The following is a 20,804-nucleotide window of genomic DNA, read 5'->3' as shown; positions in this document are numbered from 1 at the left end:
TTGATTACTGTGGCTTTGTAATAAGTTTTAAGATTGGGAGGTGTGTGTGAGTTTTCCAACTTTGTTCTTCTTTTTCAAGATCACTGGCAATTTGGGACCCATTACCCTTCCATATAAATTTACTGATTGGCTTTTTCGTTTCTGCAAAGAAGGTTGTTGGAATTTTGATTGGGATTGCATTGAATCTATAAATCTCTTTGGGTAGAATTAACATCTTAACAATAATTAGTGTTCCAGTCCATGAATCCAGAATGAATTACTATTTATTTAGGTCTTCCTTGATTTCCTTTAGCAAGTTTTGTAATTTTCTGTGTACAATTCTTTACGTCCTTGGTTAGAGATATTCCTAGATATTTGATACTTTTAGTTGCTATTGTAAATGATGTTTTTTTTTTTCTTGATTTCTTCTGATTGTTCTGTACTGGTTTATAGACCACTACTGATTTGGGAGGTTGAACTAGTACTGCCCCACTTTGCTGAGTTTTTTTTTATCATGTTGAGGAAATTTCCTTCTTTTCTTCATAGTCGAGGTGTTTTTGTAAGAAGGGGGTCTGGATTTTGTTGATTGCCTTTTCTGCATCAATTGAAATGATCATGTGATTTTTCCCCCTTCATTCTGTTCTGTTAATGTGATATTACAGCAGTTGTTTTTCTTATGTTGAGCCAGCCTTGCATACCTGCAATAAATCCCACTCAGTCATGGTGTATAGTTCATTTAATATGATGCTGATTTTGGTTTGTTGGTATTTTACTGAAAAATTTTGCATCTACAATCATAAAATCAATTGTTCTATTATTTTCTTTTCTTGTGATATCTTTATCTTGCTTTAGTATAAGGGTGAGTTGGCTCTGTAAAATGAAGTAGAGAGTGTTCCCTCCTCTTTAATTTTTTTGAAGCATTTGCACCAGATTGGCATTAATTCTTCTTGGAATTCCCTTGTGAAGCCATCTGGTCCTGGACTTTTCTTTGTTGGGAGGATTTTAGTTACTGATCAATCTTTTGCTAATATCTCTGATGGATTCCCTTTTCTTATTTATTTAACCCTTATTTGGATACATCACCATTTGAAAAATGGTGCATAGAATTAAGAAATTTCTGATATTGCATATCTAAAAATCATTATTCTACCTTTACGTTTTCTTTCCTGCTTTAATTTTTTTTTTTTTTTGTAGTTACTCTATTCTCATGGTTCAAAAATATAAAATGTAAGAAGGGGCGAGTAATGTTTTCCTTTCGCAGTTGCCCTCTGACACATTTTCCTTTCTGGAGAAAATCAGTGCTACCATTTTCTTATGTAAAAACAATGTGTATTTATTTTGTCACTTTTTAAAATGCAAATAAATCTTGGTCTTTTTCATTAACTAAATTTTGGAGATCATATCAATATCTAAAGTGGCATCTTTATTTTTGACTCTGGATAATGTGACATTAAATGATACTATCATAATTAATTTAGCTAGTTCTTTAGTGATAGAGTTGTAGGTTGTTTTAAACCCTTAATGTCAAAGCAATATTTTAATGTGTAAATTTGTAGGGGTTGTTTCACTTGTATGCTAGCAGAACTGTGGGATTAATTCCTAGAAGTTATCACACCTGATTGATCTGTTGAAGGAGCGTTCAATAGTGTAAGACCTTGCAAGTTTGATGAGTCTAAAGTCAAATGGATAAACCTGGCAGTAAATACTTGAGGGCCAAGTAAGTAAAGCTGGGTTCATTTCAGACAATAAAGCAAACAAGATTTCTAATGAAAATTATTGCTTTCTTTGTTTTATTTGAGGATTTTTGCCCATGACCTTTACTTTTTCAGGTATGACCCATTTTTTAAACTGGATGTGGCTTATTTCCATTGTTACTTCAGCTTCCCTCATACTCTTTTCCCTCAATCCTCATCCTATTTAGTTTTCACTGGCCTATTGCCCCATCTTTTCATTCCATGTCTGATTCTGCAAAGAATCCAGAACAGAGAGTAGTCCTTTGGCTGGTCCTTTTCAACAAATCTAGAATCCATCCTTAATGCATACCAAAAGTTAGCCACCTCCCCACGTTGATTTATTCGCTGAGTTCAGCTACCTCTACCACCTAAATCTCTTTCCAAGCCTCCACACCCCTTTTACTCATCTCTCTGGCTTATTTTTAATAGTCTGTTATGTGCCTCCAGCATCTGACCTGGTTTCCCTACTCCCCCATAAAATCCATAATCAGCACAGCTTCAAGAATAATCATTCTGAATTTCAGTTATGATTTGGTCATCATCCTGTTTAATCCTTCAGGGCCTCTCCCCTTTGGTAAACAATTTAGTACAAATCTGACAGAACTAGGTATACCTCCCTTCCCTTGGTGGAGTTTAGCATTCAGCATATGCTGCAAAGCCACATTGTAAAGTAATTAATTGTATGTATGTCCTGAGGTAAATTGCCCAGTTTAAGGGCAGCTGTTGAAAGAATTAAAGTTGCTAGACTCTCACTGGTTTATTTCAAACTGAAACTTGAATATTAAAGGGAAGTTTTCATACCTTAATCCAAAGGTGTGGGTAATATGACATTTCTATTACATATGGGAGGTGGCAGAAGAAAGAGACAGGGTGAGTAGGGGAGATTTTTAAATGTTGAGATTGAAGTCCCTTTGAATTTCTAGAGTAGGGGTTATCAAACTATGTTGGCTCAAATTTGGTTTACCACCTCCTTTTGTAAATAAAGTTTTATTGGAACACAACTATGCACATCCATTTATATATTGTTTACGGCTTTACTTTTGCCTACAACAATAGCGTGGAGCGGTTGCAATAGCAACCATATGGCCCACAAACATAAAAATATCTACTATCTGGCCCTTTACAGAAAGTTTGCTGACACTTTTTCTAGAGGATATATAAGTTGAGTGCTAGAGGATGAGTATCTACTTAATGAGTTTTGAATACACCAGTAGAAAGTTAGATGCAAAAACTAGAAATTGAGAAAGCAATCTTAGCCCCCACTCCTCCCCTTTACCCATTCCTTAATATGAGTTAAAAAAACTTCAAAGAGCTTGCTCACTACTTTTAAGTGTTTGGAACCGTTCAATGAAGGAATGTTTTACTGTACTTGTTGTGTGCAACCTGCATATTCACCCTGTAACTGTATTCCATGAGAGTCTCATATGATGCATTTGTCACTAAGGAATTGAAAAATACTTTAATGAGGGGAATCCCTGCATCCTTGAGAATACCTTTAGCTATTCTCCTTTGTAGACCTTTGAGACTGGCTTGCTGATGTCAGTTATATCCAATTATACTCTAAGTGTCTGAGGCTTATAGAAATGCTGTCAAGAGCATCTGGCAAGCACCAATAAGGAGAATCACAGCATAGACCTCTAGATTTAGAAGATCTTTAGCAGATAACTGTTCTCCATTGATAAGTGGTAGATTCCTTTAGGACACAGCTTTCTCCAGAGTTGACCCCTTGCCCCAGGTCTCCTCCCCCAGCATCTCCTGTGCTTTCTCCAGAGTTTGTCTCAGGCAGCAGTGGTCTACCCAGGAACCACTGGCAGCTTGGACTTGCACACTAGCTGAGGATAGTGCTCCCCTCGCTCTCCTGAGCCCTATTCATGGGCACTCTAAGAGCACCACAAGGCTGGGTATCTAGGAAACTGGCTGCCCACCCTTCATCCCAGGCAGCCAACCGAGAGCCATCTTGGCCTGAGCCACATACTAAAGTGACCTAGACTTGGAGAAGACAGCCTCTCAAAATCCAGGTTCCATCAGCACCCAGCACTTAGCATCTCAACACCTCCCAGCAAGTGAGAATCTCAGTGATCTTCTCCATCATTAGAGGGCCAGGTTATGGCCTGTCCAAAAAGGTCTGGATCAGCCTTGGTGAGAAGGAAGGAAGGGCTCTTTCTTGGGAACTTATCTCAACCCTAAGAATAGCAATTGCTTCTTATATTTGCTTCTGCTATATTCTTGTAGAATTCTTATAAACTCTCACTAGCCAATTCCCTGTTTCCAATTCCCTTTTAGTAATTATTTATATTAAATTTCCCTTGTTTAAGTCAGTATTTGGTTTCTCTCTTCTGACTAATTCAAAATCCATCACCTGTTTACAAGGTAAACAGTTAAATGGATAAATCTTTTAAAATGCAGTGTCCCTGCTCAGGAGAAATATCAGGTAAGTGGGTAGTCTGTGAAAACACATGACTCACTCCTCAAAATTCCTCTATTCTTTAGTGTGCCATAAATAATTGATATGTGTCTTTCAAATATGTTATGTGAAACTCATTCACAGATGCAGAAGTGGCAGGAGCGAGTATGTGAGCCCCCTAGTTTGTGTCCTCCTGATGTAGTACAGCTCCATAATCACTTGTTTGCCCCAAACTATAACAGGTAGGGTTGGCTAGCCCTCAGATCAAGATCCTGTTTATGGCCTTTCATATTCAAAGATAATGTTAATGGCAGATGTTTATCTACCAGGTGGAGTGGAGACCTCTGTTTGACCACCATGGACTTCTTATTGACACCTGTGCCTCACAGTTGGTGCTGGTTTTGGCTCTTAACCAGCGGATACCTTTGTTCAAAGGTCATCCTGCTTTATGACAGGTACATGAGTTAGTTTTCCACGGTGGTATTTTCCAGCTGCCCAGAGCAGCTTTGCCTTTAGCTGGACTCTTTGAGGTATGTCTACTGCTGTCTCCTCAGCATGTGGTTGGTTCAGTGCGGCTTGCTTTGCATCAGTGTTTGTCTCTTGTCCTACATACTATAGCAGCAAATCACCCTGAAATTAGATTTCCCCCAATAAATACAAACAGAAATTACTTCCTGCCATTTCTCCATTCTCTAATACTTTCACCAGCAGATGAAGGGCACTTAATAAAATTTCTGCAAAATTATTTAAGGCTTTATTATCAGGGTAAGATTTTAAAAATTCGATTAGGAAATCTAGATGATAGCACATGGCAAAGATCCAATGAGTATTAATTCACAATAGCATACTTTTCTTAATCTACAATGTTTACTGGGATTTGGGGATGTAATTGTGCCTTGCTTAGTGTGGTTACCCTTAACTCACGTGCAGGCAAGTCTCAGATACCAATTAGGCTTTGTGCCAGTTAAATTCAACTGGAACCAGATCTTAAATCCCTGGAACTGTAGAGGTTCATTGTCACAAATATAGAAACAAGAAATAGAGGAGCTACTATTCTTTATTTTATTGAATGTTTCTTTCTCTTGCAGTTACAAAGTTCTGTTTTTCAGTACTTGAGAAAATTGCTTCAGTTGAATGTTTTTATCTGACTGAAAGGGCAACCATGACCATAACATAATTAATTCCTGGGCCTTTTCAGGAAATTTTGGGTCACTCTTGGTTTGGACTTTTATCTTCTCTCTCTATGCCCACATAACTTCTGCTCAATTTACAGCAAGAATATTTTGAAAAACTTGCCTTTGGTGTGTTAGAAATTAATAATGTGGTTGGCTCTTGGACAGAGAATGTACCCCTTACCTTATCAGGAGTTCACTTTGATTTGCCTGAAATTTTGTCGTCTAGACCTGTTATTCTTAATGCTTGCTGACCATTAGTGTCATCTGGAGAGCTTAAAACAATAGCAACAAAACAGTGCCTGGGCCCCACCCCTAGACCACTTTAATTTCACTTTCTACAGGTGGGGCTTTAAGGCGTTGTGTTTTTAAAGAGCTCTCCTCTAATGTGTATCCATGCTTGAGGACCACTGATCGAGATGCTTAGTGTAGAGTGTAACTTAGCATAAGTGGAAGCCTGATATTGCACATTAGTATTAAAGGACAGAAAAGTTCTATGAATACCTCTGGGTATACAATGTTGGAATCTATACGTGATCAGCGATTGATAACAGAAGACTCTTCCCTTCAGAAGTAGTTTGAAAAGAGCAAGCAATATCTTCTTGCTTCCAGAATCTACCTTTAAAAGGTTCTCAATCTGTTAAGCTTCCATTTTCAAGATCCACAGTATCATCCTCAGTCTTTATTTCCAAAGAAAATGCTCTGAAAGCAGTTTTAAAAGACTCCTTTGTCATGGTGGTGGAGCTATACAGAGAAGGTAGGGTTTAACAAATGAGTATGATCGCTGAATCATTATATTGATGTTTCTTTTAGTCTCCAGTATCTTAGAGCAGCTAGAAGGAAAAAGGTAAAATTGTAAAATTGTAACCCATACCAAACTCTGAAATCTGTTCTATAACTAATTGCTGTGCTGTGCTTTGAAATTCATTGCTGTTTTGTATATATGTTATTTTTCACAAAAAAGAAAAAAAAGTCAATTGTCATGATAGATGTGGAGATACATGATGATATTGTGGACCATTGATTGTACACTTGGGTGATATGTGAGTATATAATATATATCAATAAAAAATAAATAATTAAAAAAACTTAGTGTTCATTGTAAGTGAATCCTTACTTGACTTTTTTTTTCTTGTTTTAACTGAGAAATATTAAGTAAAACAAAACAAAACTCCTTTGTCTATAAAACCTTATGTAAGGTAATATAAGATTATTTGTAGATTTTGTTTTTGGTTTTGTTTCTTAATCCTATGGGTCTGTATGTTCATCTGTTTCACTATAGAAGTATTAATGGGTTTAATTTTGAGGTACTACATCATATCCCATGTAATTTACCTCCCTAAAAGCCAAAAACGATCTGAATTCCAAAAATGCATCAGGCTTCAAAAGTTTTTGAATAAAGGAGTGGGACCTGTATATATCCCCAAGCTGTTTTTCTGATCCCCTGACATTTAGGTTATCAATTTTTGACTTTAGTTCAGATACTTCAGTTAAAGACACAAAATTTTTTAATCAGACGTGAGTCCAAATGTCTGCTCTGTCCCTTAAGATGGACTGTAGACACATCACTTCAACTTTCTCTGTGTCTTTGTTAGGAAAATGAATATAATATGGTACTTCTCAAGGTTGTTGGAACACTAAGTGAGAACTTGTGTTACTGTAGCAAGGACCTAACCAAAAAAATGTTATTTTTATTGTTGTTTCTCATAATAAATGAAATCTTTGTTTTCCCTCTCCCATTTTCAAATCAACAGACATTTATTATGGGCCCACTGTGTCACCAACATTGCAGTGTTAGCATAGTAACCGTGAATGAAGGAGATGCTATCCATGTCCTTCATGAGCTTCTCTCATTAGAGGCATCCTAAACAAGACCTACTCATTGAGTGACCCCTTAGATGCACAAACACACAAGGAGAAGATTACTGTCCTATCGATGAAGAACATACATAACTTCTTCCTAAAAAAACATGGAACACTTTCTCCTGCCTCGTTCATTGCATCCTTATTTCTCATTCCCATCCTACCCACAAATATGGTTTCTAGCAATTAACGGTTTTGGGAAAATTCCCCGTCCTGTAGAATAATCTAGTTCCATCATCTCTTCCCTACTGTGCTTTCTCTGGATGCTTTCTTGTTCTATGTTCTGTTGAAACATGTTAAGGAGACTTAGATACTAAGTCAATCCTCAAATTCCTAGAGAGCATTGAGGAAGAAGTTTTTTGGTAACTCTCTTGGGCAGAAAGGAGGGGGAACACAGGTGGATTTACAACTATTTTTGAGAAACTGTGGTTAGAGTGGTCATTCATAGGTTGATGACCACAGTCCTCTGAGACGCCAGCATGTTGCCCATCCTTAAGTTCCTGGAATCTCTTAGATCAGGTGGCCGCCTTACTAGTCTGAAATTGCCCTGCCTTCTAAACCCTAGGATCTTGGGGGCATGACTGTACTCCTACCAAGATTCACTACTGATTTGCACTAAAGCCATTGGATCAGGTTCAGTGAGTTTTACTTTTAAAGGTCAGCTAACTATCAAAGAAAAGATTTAGATTATAAAGATTACTTCAGAGAAAACAGAAGCTGCCATGTGCAGACTTGCCCATGGCAGCTTAGGGCTCCAATAACCATTGCAGAAACTGCCCAGCCCTTAACAATTAAGTGAAGACATGACACAGCATCATTTCTCCTGTACTCTGTTGTTCTGTGCAGGCATAGGCTGGCCCCGTTCAAGGGGAGGGAAAATGGAGTCCCCTGCCCGTCAATGGGAGAAATAGCAAAGAATTTGTGGATGTGTTTAGTCCTTCAAATACATAAATATGTTCATATAATTTAACCCCGTATCTTCTTATAACTCTTACTTTCTGCTTTATATAGCCAAGCTTCTGAAAGGAATGCTCTGAAGCATTTCCAAAATTGTTCTCTGTATTAATGATATCAGTGAATTATACACATACTTAGAGATATAGACACATTTCTATGTAAAATAATAATTTTGGGAATCATGGGCTATTAGATTCTCATTAAGATTTAAAATGTTTGTTATCAAGAAGTCCTGCAGTTAAGAAACATGGCTAACTTAGTTTATTCCACCATTTCTGTAATTTATTTGATGGTGAAAACAGCTGGGAAAATGCTTGGTCGCCAGTAACATCTCCCTTTTCTTACCTCCTATTCACTTCTCAGCCTATACTAATCTAGCTTTCGCATACATCTTGCCAGCAACATTGTTTTTATAAAGGTCATCAGTAAACCGCTAATTACACTCTAGTGGATGTTTTTTTCTTCTGAACCGGACATGAATACTTTCTCTTTGAATCTCTTTTCCCTTGGCTCTCTAAAAAAGACATGTTTTTCCCATATACAAAAATACATTTATTCCATCACAATATCAGAAATCCTTAAACCATTTCAGTAGCAATACAAATGAAATACAAAGTTAGAAACAGTACAAACTACTATCAAAATTAGTTATAGGCATGGTCTGTTCTAAGGCAAAGTTCTCCAGCTCTGGACCTATAAAAACTCAAAACAAGTTATTTGCTGCCAACATACAAAGGAAGAACATTCATAGGATACATATACCCATTTCCATAGGGGGGAAAGAACACAGGAGTCACAGGACCCAAGCAGTTTTGAAAACCTGCAGGGCAAAGTCCATTAGATTTCAAAGTCTGAGAATCATTTATCTTTGGGGCTTTTGAAAGCAGCAGTCCCACCCCTTCCAAATGCCTATGCAGAGGCCTGCCTCTCTCCAAATGCAACCTTGGGGGACATTGGGGAGACCACTTTTTTCTTGGCTCCACCCTCTCCAAGCATTGGGGCTGCACCCGGGCTCTCTGCCATCTCTGGGGCACATGCTCAACCCCTCCATGTGGTGGCAGCCAGGCTCTCCCCAACCCCCAAGGAGTGTGCTTCACCCTCTCCAAGGCCTGAGACGGTGTGAGTTTTCCACTACGATGAGGTGGAAGGCCCATCCTCTGCCTTCAGGGCAAACTTACCCTCTCCACAGGCTTGGGTGGGTCTGCACTCCTAGCCTGAGGCTTCTTGACTTCAGACCTCAGCCTCCATGGTTTTGACTTTGAAGTTACTTTTCCTCTAATGTGTCCGTTCTCTGAATCCCCCAGTCCAGACTGGCAGCAGCTCAGTTTATACAGGTCCCACAGCACTCTCGTTGGCTTTCTATGCAGTAGCCTCGGATCATGCCCATCAGACATAAGGAGTTTCCACAAATCCTTCCTGAATAGCTCCATGTCTGATACTGGCTTTCTCTGAAATGGCTGGCTGTTTCCACATTTGGTTAAATCCTCACACAGGGCACTCCCTTTCTGGAGGCTCAGAATTTTCCAGAACTTCAGTTTCTGGTTTCTTTGTACCCAAGAGTTCAGTTTTCAGCTTATCTCTTTCCTGTCGCATTTCACTATAAGCTGTGAGGAGAAACCAGGCTGTACTTTCGACATTTAATTTGGAGATCTCTTCTGCTAAATATCCAAGTTCATGGCTTTTAAAATCAGCCTTCCAGCCAAAGCCACTCATCAATTTTGTCAGATTATCTGGTATTTTAAAACAAGGATTGCCTTCCTTCCAGTTTGCAATAACGCATGCCTCATTTCTGACTAAAGCCTGGTCAGAGGTATCTTTAGAGTCCATATTTCTACCAACAGTCTCTTCAAGGCATTCTAGGCCTTCTCTATCAAGTTTCTCACAGCTCTTTCAGAATCTTCCCCTTATCCATTAAAAAGCTGTTCCAACATGCTTGGTATTTGCAAACTGCAGCAGCACCCCACTCCTGGTACCAAAATCTGTTCTAGTTTGCTAGCTGCCAGAATGCAATATACCAGAAACAGAATGGCTTTTAAAATGGGGAATTTAATAAGTTGCTAGTTTACAGTTCTGAGGCTGAGAAAATGTCTCAATTAAAGCAAGTCCATAGAAATATCCAATCAAAGGCATGCAGGGAAAGATACCTTGGTTCAAGAAGGCTGATGAAGTTCAGGGTTTCTTTCTCAAGTGGGAAGGCACATGGTGAACACAGTCACAGTTTCCCTCTCAGCTGGAAGGGCACATGGCGAACACAGCATCATCTGCTAGCTTTCTCTCCTAGCTTCTTGTTTCATGAAGCTCCCCAGGAGGCGTTTTCCTTCTTCATTTCCAAAGGTCGCTGGCTGATGGACTCTCTGCTTCGTGGTGCTACAGCATTCTCTGCTCTCTTCAAAATCTCTTTCATTCTCCAAAATGTTTCTTCTCTTATAGGACTCCAGTAAACCAATCAAGACCCACCCAAATGGGTGGAGACTTACCTCCCCTAATCCAGCTTAACAACCGCTTGTGATTGGGATACATCTCCAGGGAGATGATCTAATTGCAGATTTAAACATACAGTATTGAATAAGGACTATTCTGCCATTACAGAATGGAATTTTGATTAAAACATGGCTTTTCTAGGGTCCATACATCCTTTCAAACCAGCATACTCTCCTTTGTCATGTTTTCTTATTTCTCCTGGTCTTTCCAGTCTCTCCTACCCTTTAAATGTAGGTGTTTTTCCAGCCTCTTCAGTTTACACATTCTGTAGGAACTTGTGTGTACCCCAAGACTGACTTCCAAGTTTCATTTCTAGCACAGAGCTTTTTTTCTGCTGTCCATTATCTTTTTCCCCTTTGGAATTTGCCTTTGCATTCCCACCAGCATCTCAAATTTGCTGTGTCCCAAATTAGCCAAATTATTTCCCTAATTCCTGTCTCAAATCTGTCACTTTCTTGTATTCCTTGCCTTTGTTAATGTTATTACTTTACCCATCCATTTCAAATTCCTCCTTTTCTCTCACCAAGCCCTAACCCATTGTTTGATTCCACTTTCTGGACTCTCCTGAACTGTTCTCATCCTTCCAGCTCTCCTCCTTCATCTCTTTAGTATCCATCATCTTTACTGGTGCTGAGGAACCTGTGATCTTTCCACATCAAAAATTTGATTATGATCTGTTCTTCTTTAAAATCATTTAGTTCCTTCCATTCCGTGCTTTCAGGATAAAATTAGTAAATGTCAAATTCCGTGAGTGATATACAAAGCCTGTTATGAAATGACCTTTAATTGACCTTCTAGCTTAATCTCCTTCCATTCCATACCTATGTCTTCTACTTCTGTTGTATTCTTGCTTTATACCTTTGCCATTTTCTCTCTCTTCGCCTTGTTGTCCACCAGCCTAAAATTGCTTATCTTTTAATTATCTGGGAAATTTCCTCTGGCATTTCTCCTTGCTCTCCCACGTTGTTTTCATAATCTTGTAAGAGCACCCATATACACTGCTTTGTGGTTTCCTGTGACGTGTCTGATTTCATACAGTCTCTGTTCCTTGAAGGTAAGGAGTCTTATTTTTGTACTGCAGCTTAGTGCAAGACTTGAAATGCAAGAAGTTGCACAATTACAATTTTGTGATTATTCAATGCCTCATAGTAAGCTGTCAGACAAAGAAAAAAGCTTAATAGATCATTTTAATCTTTACATGAAGTTGATAAAGCAATCAAACGTCAGAAACTCCCACTTTTATAGGCAATGTCCTTCATGATTGAGGTATCTTTTGGAGTCAAAGTGTTCATTCCACACTGAAAAGAATATGGAGCAATCCAACTAGAAATAGAGAACTAAGTGTTCAAGTTCTGCCTCTTTTTATTTGTCCAGCTTAACTGTTTCCTACTAAAGGCCCAAGAATCTTAAGACCTTGTTTTTCTTATTTCTTGGTAATGACTTCTTGTTTTGTTTTGTTTTTATTTTGCTATTTTATTAGTTACAAAGAACAGATCTCATGAAGTTTCAAGCCAAAAACCAGAAATCAGTGGGAGGGAGATGACTGGCCAGCAAGGATAAGGCAGCCAGCCTGGGGGGTTAGTGGACGGGGATGGGGGTGTGGAGGGCATGGCTGGCCTTCTTTGGGCTTTTACTGGCAAAACCACAGCATGAAACCTTCAGTGCAAGAGCTGGCAAACCATGTTCTTGGATCAAATACTGGTTATCAGAGGACAGACCATAGCACAGGATTTCTAAAGACCCCTCTACCTGAAATAACCTTTTTAAAAAGGTACCACCAAGCAGTAGATAAACTCATCCATGTGGTCACAAAATAGCTCTCTTAGGAGGCAAATTTGAGGTTCTGGTGAATGTTTTCCTTCAGCATGACAGCCTTATACTTCTCCGGAAGATTGTGGAAGATTTTCATACACTAATCCTCAACCCTATTAAGAGCCATTCATCACAGGAGTATGGGCAAAGCTGAGGATGTCACACTGTAAATTATGTTGGTGCAGCCTCTGGTAGGTCCTTGAGGAGAGTACGAAGTATCAAAGTTAATTTGCTTCCATAAATGACATTTTTCTTAATATTTAGGTTTTAGAGAGGAGAGGCATTTTCTCTTCTCTTTATCCTGCAAATAACTTGATTGGCTTTAGGGGTGGATGGTATAGTAATTGTGGAGTTTAGTGAAATTCCTCCACCATTACCTTTTTTAAAGAATCATGAAGAAAGTCAACCCTTACTGTGATTCAGGCTTTCATCAATGTCCCTTTTTCTTTTTCTTTCTTTTTCTTTTGCTCTGGTGACCCTAAATAGGGTTTAGCAAACTTGTTGATCTATTTTTAAGGTCAACTGACAGCAGTACTTTATCAAACCAAATACTGCTTTTATAGCTCAGTGAATCTCTATAGCCTCCGACAGATGCTTCAAGTAAAGCTTAATGTCATTTCTTTTTTGCTGTTGAATTTTTTATTTGCATAAACTTTTGAAAATAGCCATTATATAATAGCATATTAGGTGCTCTTGTTTTCCTTGTCTTTATGGGCTCTTTAAGGATTTGCGAGTATTGTCAGGTGAGCATGTCTTTAGCTTAGTTTCTGGAAGAATACTAGTTTACATATTGGTGAAGCTAATTTATAATCCTTAATTGGTTTAGTTAGATTAGCTGTTCATAGGTTGAAGGTAAACTACAGAAAATAGGTTGAAGGCCACTATTTTAGATTAATACCTTACAGTACCCCTCAGTATGCCCTTGGTTTCTCATGGAAACTCTTTCTTTTTAATCAGTTTAATGAAGTCCTTTCGGTCCATGGTTATCAATTTAAGGTATCCTTTTTTCTTTCTAAAAACTCAAAATATGTTTACAAGAAAAATAATTTTTTTGTCATATAGTAGATATTAGAATTAACACAACATTTTTGTTTGTTTGTTTGTTTTGGGGGAGAAAACCTTGATATTTTGCAACTCCAATAGATTGTAGTTATGTATAGAATTGTTTTCTTCCCAAAGTATAATTTTCTTGAGGGCAAAACATCTTTGTATTTTACCAACCATAAGAGAACATTGTTTATAGCATTTGTTCAATTGCTGCATGAATGAATTGAGCCATGAGTATAAGAATGAATAGCTATTAATTCCATCTATCATCTCTGTTTATAGGTATTACCACTTAAAGAAACTCTCTTGCCAGCAAATCTATGATAAAACATATAAGCAACAGAAGAAACCATAACTGTTTTTTCTCAAGTGACAAGCTTTTAATGTCAGAATGGCTTACCTAAGGCGACTAGTAAAATTGCATCTTAAAAGACATTACCATAAAAAGTTCTGGAAGCTTGGTGCAGTAATTTTTTTCTTTATAGTATTTTTGATTTTAATACAAAGAGAAGTAAGTCTTCAATATTCCAAAGAGGAATCAATGATGGAAAGAACCATGAAAAATAAAAACAAGATGTTGGATTTAATGCTAGAAGCTGTACACAATATTAAAGATGTAATGCCAAAAATGCAGATAGGAGCACCTGCAAGACAAAATATTGATGTTGGTAAGAGACCCTGTTTGCAAGGGTATTACACAGCAGCAGAATTGAAACCCACTCTTGACCGCCCACCTCAGGATTCTAATGCACCTGGTGCTTCTGGAAGAGCATTCAATCCAACGAATTTAAGTGCTGAAGAGCAAAAGGAAAAAGAACGTGGGGAAGCAAAACACTGTTTTAATGCTTTTGCAAGTGACAGGATTTCTTTACACCGAGATCTTGGACCGGACACTCGACCACCTGAGTATGTTGAAGAATATTCATGTTTTACTGTTTCTCACCAAGTTTTTCAGGAAAGAGGCATTAGCTAAGGGAGTTGCATATTCTTTAGACACTGCTGAGGGAAGTCAGCAAATATCTATTTAATCTGTTTTATTTATTTTTTGCTTATGATTTTTGAGACTGTTCTTCCATATCTCCACTTGGTGAGGCAGTGTGGCTGTGGGAAATTATTTGCTCAGAAATAAGAAAGCTGGATTCTAAATCTGACCTCTTACTCTTAAATGATTTAGTTTTCTCATCTATTAAAGAGGAACTATTGAGCCATTTCCATCACTCTGTGAATTACTATAGAATAGAAATGCTAAGATATGTGTCAAGATTTTGAAACTATTCGATAACAATATTTTGTGGGTTTATGAGCTTACTCATAGACTTTATGGTTACTTTCAGTGCTATAATTATATTTCAGAATGCTGTGTTTGAAAGCTTACTTTTGAGGGAGAATACTGCTATAATTACTATTTCAACTATCCTTTTTCTCTAGAGTTTGGTTGAAATTTAAGTTCTCAGATTGATAGAGTTAATCTCTATTTTAGCTGTTTCAGAGGCCAGCTTTAGCTGTTCAGAGGCCAGCATTCCTTTTTTTTAAGAGCCATTTTGTTTACATATTTTTTGAAGTATGCAGTATTTTGATTAATATCCCCCCTGCCCCAGATTCTACTATGACTGAATCTTTGCTCTTAGTTAGCCATCTTGATATCTGAGAGGTGATTGTTCAGTGATTTGTTTGAACTGAAATGGCCAAAATGAATTCCAGCAGGTTCAAACCATCATAGATTTTTTTTAAAGTTTTAAGATAGGGAAATTATAAACAAACAAGGACTGTATACATTGCTTTCTAGTTATAACAGAATTACATGTAGTAGTGAACCTGAAAAAAATAATTTGGTAGATTCAGGTCTGTTGCTTCTCTTAGAGGTTTTTTAGATTTATGACGATGAACACCTCTACCAACTATATGCGCCCTTCAATATTGAAGTTGCATAGATTAGATTTCTTTCGCTTTATTCTAATGTGTGTGATTCATGGTTAAGTTGCTCATCATTTTTAAGTGAATGTGAAGAAACAAATGTCTATAAAATATTCTAGATATTATAACAGAAGACAGTGTAATTCCTCTTTTATGCCAATGCAGTATGGCACTTTACTGATCTGGGGATAAGTCTTGACTGAAAGCAATCAACATCACACATATCAAGTAGCGTGAATTTTATTCTTTGACTTGACAGTAACAGATCAAGATGAACTTCCTTTCCTATACAATATTAAAGAGGTTGCAATGATTTTCATTAATGTTAGTCGTCAAGTAACTGAAAAACAACTAAGCACATTAAGAACTTTTTTTTGATAGGAGTTGGGTAACTTAGAACTGTGTAGTATTGGTGAATATTTCATAGTTTTTTGTTTACATTGAATTTAACCATTATCTGCAAGGAATACATTTTCTGATGAATTGTTTATCATTTCTGTGCCCATTAGAACTATAGATTTAGTTTCTTAAAAAGCCAGATGGTCATGTGACTGACAATTTAAGCATGTTTGTGTATGCCATATTTTTCAAATAGCTCAACTAGAAATATGAAATCACTTTGGAAAGTGATTTTAATTACACTATTTTAAATAACACATGAAATGATTTTAAAGCTTAGGTTTAACATGTTAATTTTTCAAAATAAATGAGGTTTATTGAATTATATGTGGAATTTTATTAATACCTTCATCAATGATAATAATAATATGACACTTTAATATACTGCCTGACATTAGTAGCTATCAGTTCAGCAAGTAAATCCTGGATTGAACTGAGGGAAAGCCTTGTAAGATAAAATTGATAACACCGTATTAATGTGAATTTTTGTGACATTTTGTACTTCAAATTTTCAAAACTTTTTTGTACTTATTGATTAATAATGTATTATTTGACTGCATTGCAAAGAAATAGGGATTTTTTTTTAATCATCAAATTCCACTCCCTGCCCAAAATGCTTGTAAGACAACAAATTATAAGGTTCTTCTCTTTTTCCTTAAAAAAGAAAATACCATTTTATCGTGCTTTTTAAAATAATGTTTACTTGTAGTTTATGTTGGTTTATAAACCTTTATGTCTTGAAAATACAAGCTTGTATTAAGTTATTTGTTCCTGTATTATTATGAGTCAAGTATATATATATATATATAAATAGTTTGGAGTTTATTTTTAATTGGTAGTTTTATCCAAAATTCAATTTAATATAAATAATTTGCTTTTCATCTACAAGTGAGGAAGAATGTGATTATTTGCTTCTAACCACATATTTATATTGCACTTCCAAATCATGAAGACACTAGAGAACAAACACACTCACTCATAACCACTCTTTCCTTTGCTACTCGGTGCTTTGACACCCACTCCTAATACCTTACCTGAAATCTAATTCTCTTTTTATCACAACAACTATTCCACACTAAAGACTTCCTTTTAGAAAAGATCTGAAACCCATTCCTATTGAGATATTGTCATAAAAGTAATTTATGAGAGAGTTTGTGGGCTGTTTTCTTTAGAATGGCTTTCCCTGGCCACTTGTATCATACCAGGGGACTAGGCTTTCCCCATAGGTGCTGGCTGAGTGACCAAAGTGTGCCAGGCGCTTAACTCCATGAGTGATGACTTACTTCCTTGTCTTTGGGTTTGAGCAGCTCTGTTTGATAGTTCACACATTCTATATATATATAGTGCCCTTTGACTGTATGGGGGGATTTCATAGTCTGTTGTCTAAAACTACAAGCATTTATGGTTTTCAAGTGTCTTGAAGACAGAGTTGCTTTATGTGTTTTATCTTTTTCATAGGCCGCACATGTTTTATTTGACCCAGGTTTACTGTGTGGCTCTGGAATGTTTTGAAGCCCTTATCTAGACGTTCTATCATTTGATCCTCACAGCAATTGAGTGGGTTAGGAACTGTGGTCATCTCCAATCTCTGTATAGACCCATCCATGCCCCAACAGCTTGACATGGAGATTATTTTCATTGAGGAAGACATTGTTATGAGAATGAGTTCAAGATCAGTTTGTAGTTTTGTTTTTTTTTTGCCAGTGGGAATAGTACTTGCAATCAGTCTAGAACTATTTAAGATCTCTCCCTGTACCCATCAACATTGCAGATATTGACAGTGGGTTGCAATGTTGGGTATTTCTGCATCTTGAACAGACAGTAGTAACACAGGCTTTAACTTGCTTTACTTCACTTTTTTCATTCCATGATAACTTTCAAAAAGCTTATTTGTGAAAGTTGACGAGAATTTAGATATTTTATTGAAATTTCTGAATATGTTTTCTTAAAAAGGAAAAATTTAAATGTAAGGTCTTATATAATTAAACAATAGATTCGATTATTGGGGCAAAAATCTTCAATATAGCACCTGGCAAATGGTAGGTACTTAATAAGTATTTGCTGAATGAGTGAAAATCTTAAGAACAGAAGTTTTGTCATAAGCTATTTTTTCCCCTTTCGGTTCATGTATAAATGAAGTAACTTGATTAAATAAATCTGGGAAATATTACAAACACCTAGAAAAGTATATAATTTAAAATAATCTCTACAAATATGAGTATTCATTTAATAAATTTGCAAGGTTTTAAACCTGGAAATAAGGAAAATGGATGATTTCTTCACAGAAGGAGAAAAACTTGTTTTTTTGAAAAATTACACATACTTGTCATTTTCATATGTCTCATAGGCTATTTTTATTATCTAAGAGTTATTTATATTTAAAATTATATTATTGAGAAAACTTATAATAACATGTTGTACTCCTTGACATATTATTCATTATCAGTAGATGTGATCTCTGTATGAGTGGTCTGCTTTTAAAATATTTAATCTATTGATTTATATGACACTAAGATATTTTATAAACAAAGAAAATCATCCACTATCATTCCCAAGATAATAAAGGTTAAATAATGGTAATTTTACTAATGGTACACTTGAAATAAAATAATGAAATTCATAATTGTTCTTCTACTCCTTTGCCTTCCTCTAGATGTATTGAACAAAAATTTAAGCGCTGTCCTTCCCTGCCTACCACCAGTGTCATAATAGTGTTTCATAATGAAGCATGGTCCACGCTGCTTAGAACTGTCCACAGTGTGCTCTATTCTTCACCTGCCATACTGCTGAAGGAAATCATTTTAGTGGATGATGCTAGTGTAGATGGTAAGAAGCACATGCACATTAGATTGTTTCTGAGTAAATCCATGTGGGATGTCCAAAGTCTGCTTGGTTAGACTGTGTTCTCTACATGCCATTTCAGAGACTGAATATAACAGCTTGGCTGTTTGGCTTGATGGGTATTCCAGGGGTGTCCATATTCAAATATTTTTTGGTACAGAAATGTATAAAACACTGTTACTAAAGGGTGCATGGGTTGTTCAGTGGTAGAATACTTGCCTTCCATGCTGGAGACCTGGGTTCAATCCCCAGACCATGTACCCAGAAAAAAGAATGCGACACTCTTATTCATAACTTAAGAGTTCTCAATGTGATACTTTTGTTGTGCAGCAGTGTATTTAAGAGCACAGGCTTAAGCCTTGACCCAGGCTGCTGTGGTTTGAATCCCAGCTCTGGTTCTAACTAGCTATATGAATTGGGCAAGTTGCGTAAACCTCTCTGTCTCAGTTTCTTTATCTGTAAAATGGGAATAATGCTACACATGTTATCAAATCTATTATAAGATATGTCATTTGTTTATAAGCCACAAGAAAGATGTAAGAAACATCCAATTGTGCATCTTAGATTTGAGGAAATACAGAAATAGGACCTAAATCTTGGGATTGTTCAGAGGTTTAAAAGAGTTAATGTAAATAATATATTAATTCATAAGTAATATAAGTGAGTACTTAAAATCTTTGAAGAGTCACCTCACCATATTCTGTTTTATTACATACAGTTCTTTTTAATATTCTACTACTGTGCAAAATTAGTCCAACTCTTTTATCCATTTCCATTTAAAATTACAAATAAAAAATTAGCTATTAAATTGCACATTTTAAACTGGAATCACAAGACTAATTTGACAAATATTTTAATTTGCTAAGTTTTCAAACATTATAGTTTAAATACCAAACATATATAGATTCTTTCAATGATTACAAAATTTTCTCCTAAACGAGCCCAGATTTGGAATCACATTGTTGGATATTGAATTCAGCTCTAGCACTACTAGTTGTTATTGCATCTGTAAAAAGATAATACTTTATTATATTATGACTTTATGTGCCACAAGAAAAGGGAAAAAAAAGAATGCCTATTAAGTGACATCATTTATAAGTTGTACTGAGATTTTTGGAAATAGTAATAAGTGAATAAATCACAAAATTATTCATATGGTTAATTTCATCATCCTCTGCATAGAATTATAGGTACTCCCATGGTTTTAAATTAAAATAGCCTAAGAGAATTAAGGTTATGGTCTCAGGTTAAATGAACATCTTGGTCTAATTAGATTGTTTATCACTAGAGATTTTTGACCTGTGAAACCTCTCCTCCAATTGGGGAAATTTTATATTAAAAATCCCCTATATTCCAGTTACACACTACACTCTCTGATTTGAATCTCCAGTCCCCTTACCCAGGTTACTTTACCACTTCATTGTAAACAACTGATTTATTTATTGCTTGATTCTTTTCTGAATTCTTTCATATTCTATTTGGACTACTGGACATGGAGTTTAAGTGATAGCTGAATAGCTGATTAAATTCTGCATACCTCTTATATGCTTTACCTTAAAAAAAAAAATGCTGTCTTTTAGAATTCCTTCCCTCTTTAGTTTCTTGAAACTTCCTCATAGGGGCATGGTAAGCCCATTTCTAATAAGCTTTCAGTTGGAGGTAACTTCTATTATTTAGTTATACAAACAAAATTAAAACATTAAAGGAAATCAGAATGAAAAATAGTGCCCATAATCTTCCTGTTTCAACAATTTTAGCATTCCCCTTTTCTCTCCTAATCACTGTCTAGATAAATATGTAATGTTTACTTACTTATATACATGTCAGAAATCCAACTTTGAAATCTTGACATTTTCAGATAATATTAACTAGCCCATTTCTTTTACCTTAACAACTTAATTTTTAAGGACAATGATGGACCAGATACATTTTACTTAACCATTCACTTTTTCCCATCCCGTTATATTACCATATTTGATAATGCAATGAATATCCTTATGCATAAGTATTTTCTTGTTTTTCACTTATAACTTTGAATACTTTAGGAGTAGTGGGTCTTCTTGATCAAAGAGTTTGAATATTTATATAATTCCTTGTAGCAGCGAACAATAGAGCTGGAACAGTTTTCATGGTGTGAGCTATCTTTGCATTCTAGTGTGATTTGTCTTATTGAATCAGACGAAAAGTAATCTAATTAACACC

At 36.2% G+C, this 20,804-nt stretch overlaps 1 protein-coding gene across 8 annotated transcripts in view; it reads left to right on the top strand.

The window, feature by feature from the left end:
* The window catches only part of GALNT3 (polypeptide N-acetylgalactosaminyltransferase 3), a 105,545-nt gene that overhangs the window by 70,013 nt on the left and 14,728 nt on the right, over positions 1-20,804 (top strand). For 7 of the 8 annotated variants that reach the window (XM_077154050.1, XM_077154046.1, XM_077154048.1 and 4 more), the window contains 2 exons: positions 13,731-14,354; positions 18,415-18,587. In XM_077154050.1, the coding sequence (XP_077010165.1) occupies positions 13,840-14,354; positions 18,415-18,587 (688 nt within the window). In that variant the 5' untranslated portion in view covers positions 13,731-13,839. Of the gene's footprint in view, positions 1-4,027; positions 4,572-13,730; positions 14,355-18,414; positions 18,588-20,804 lie in introns of those variants that run through there. The other variant, XM_077154047.1, reaches the window with a different exon arrangement.

The sequence above is a fragment of the Tamandua tetradactyla genome, chromosome 3 (genome assembly GCF_023851605.1).
Source record: "Tamandua tetradactyla isolate mTamTet1 chromosome 3, mTamTet1.pri, whole genome shotgun sequence".
Taxonomy (NCBI): Eukaryota; Metazoa; Chordata; class Mammalia; order Pilosa; family Myrmecophagidae; genus Tamandua; species Tamandua tetradactyla.
Note: the sequence above shows the minus strand (reverse complement) of the source record. Positions and strands in the feature narration are given on the sequence as shown.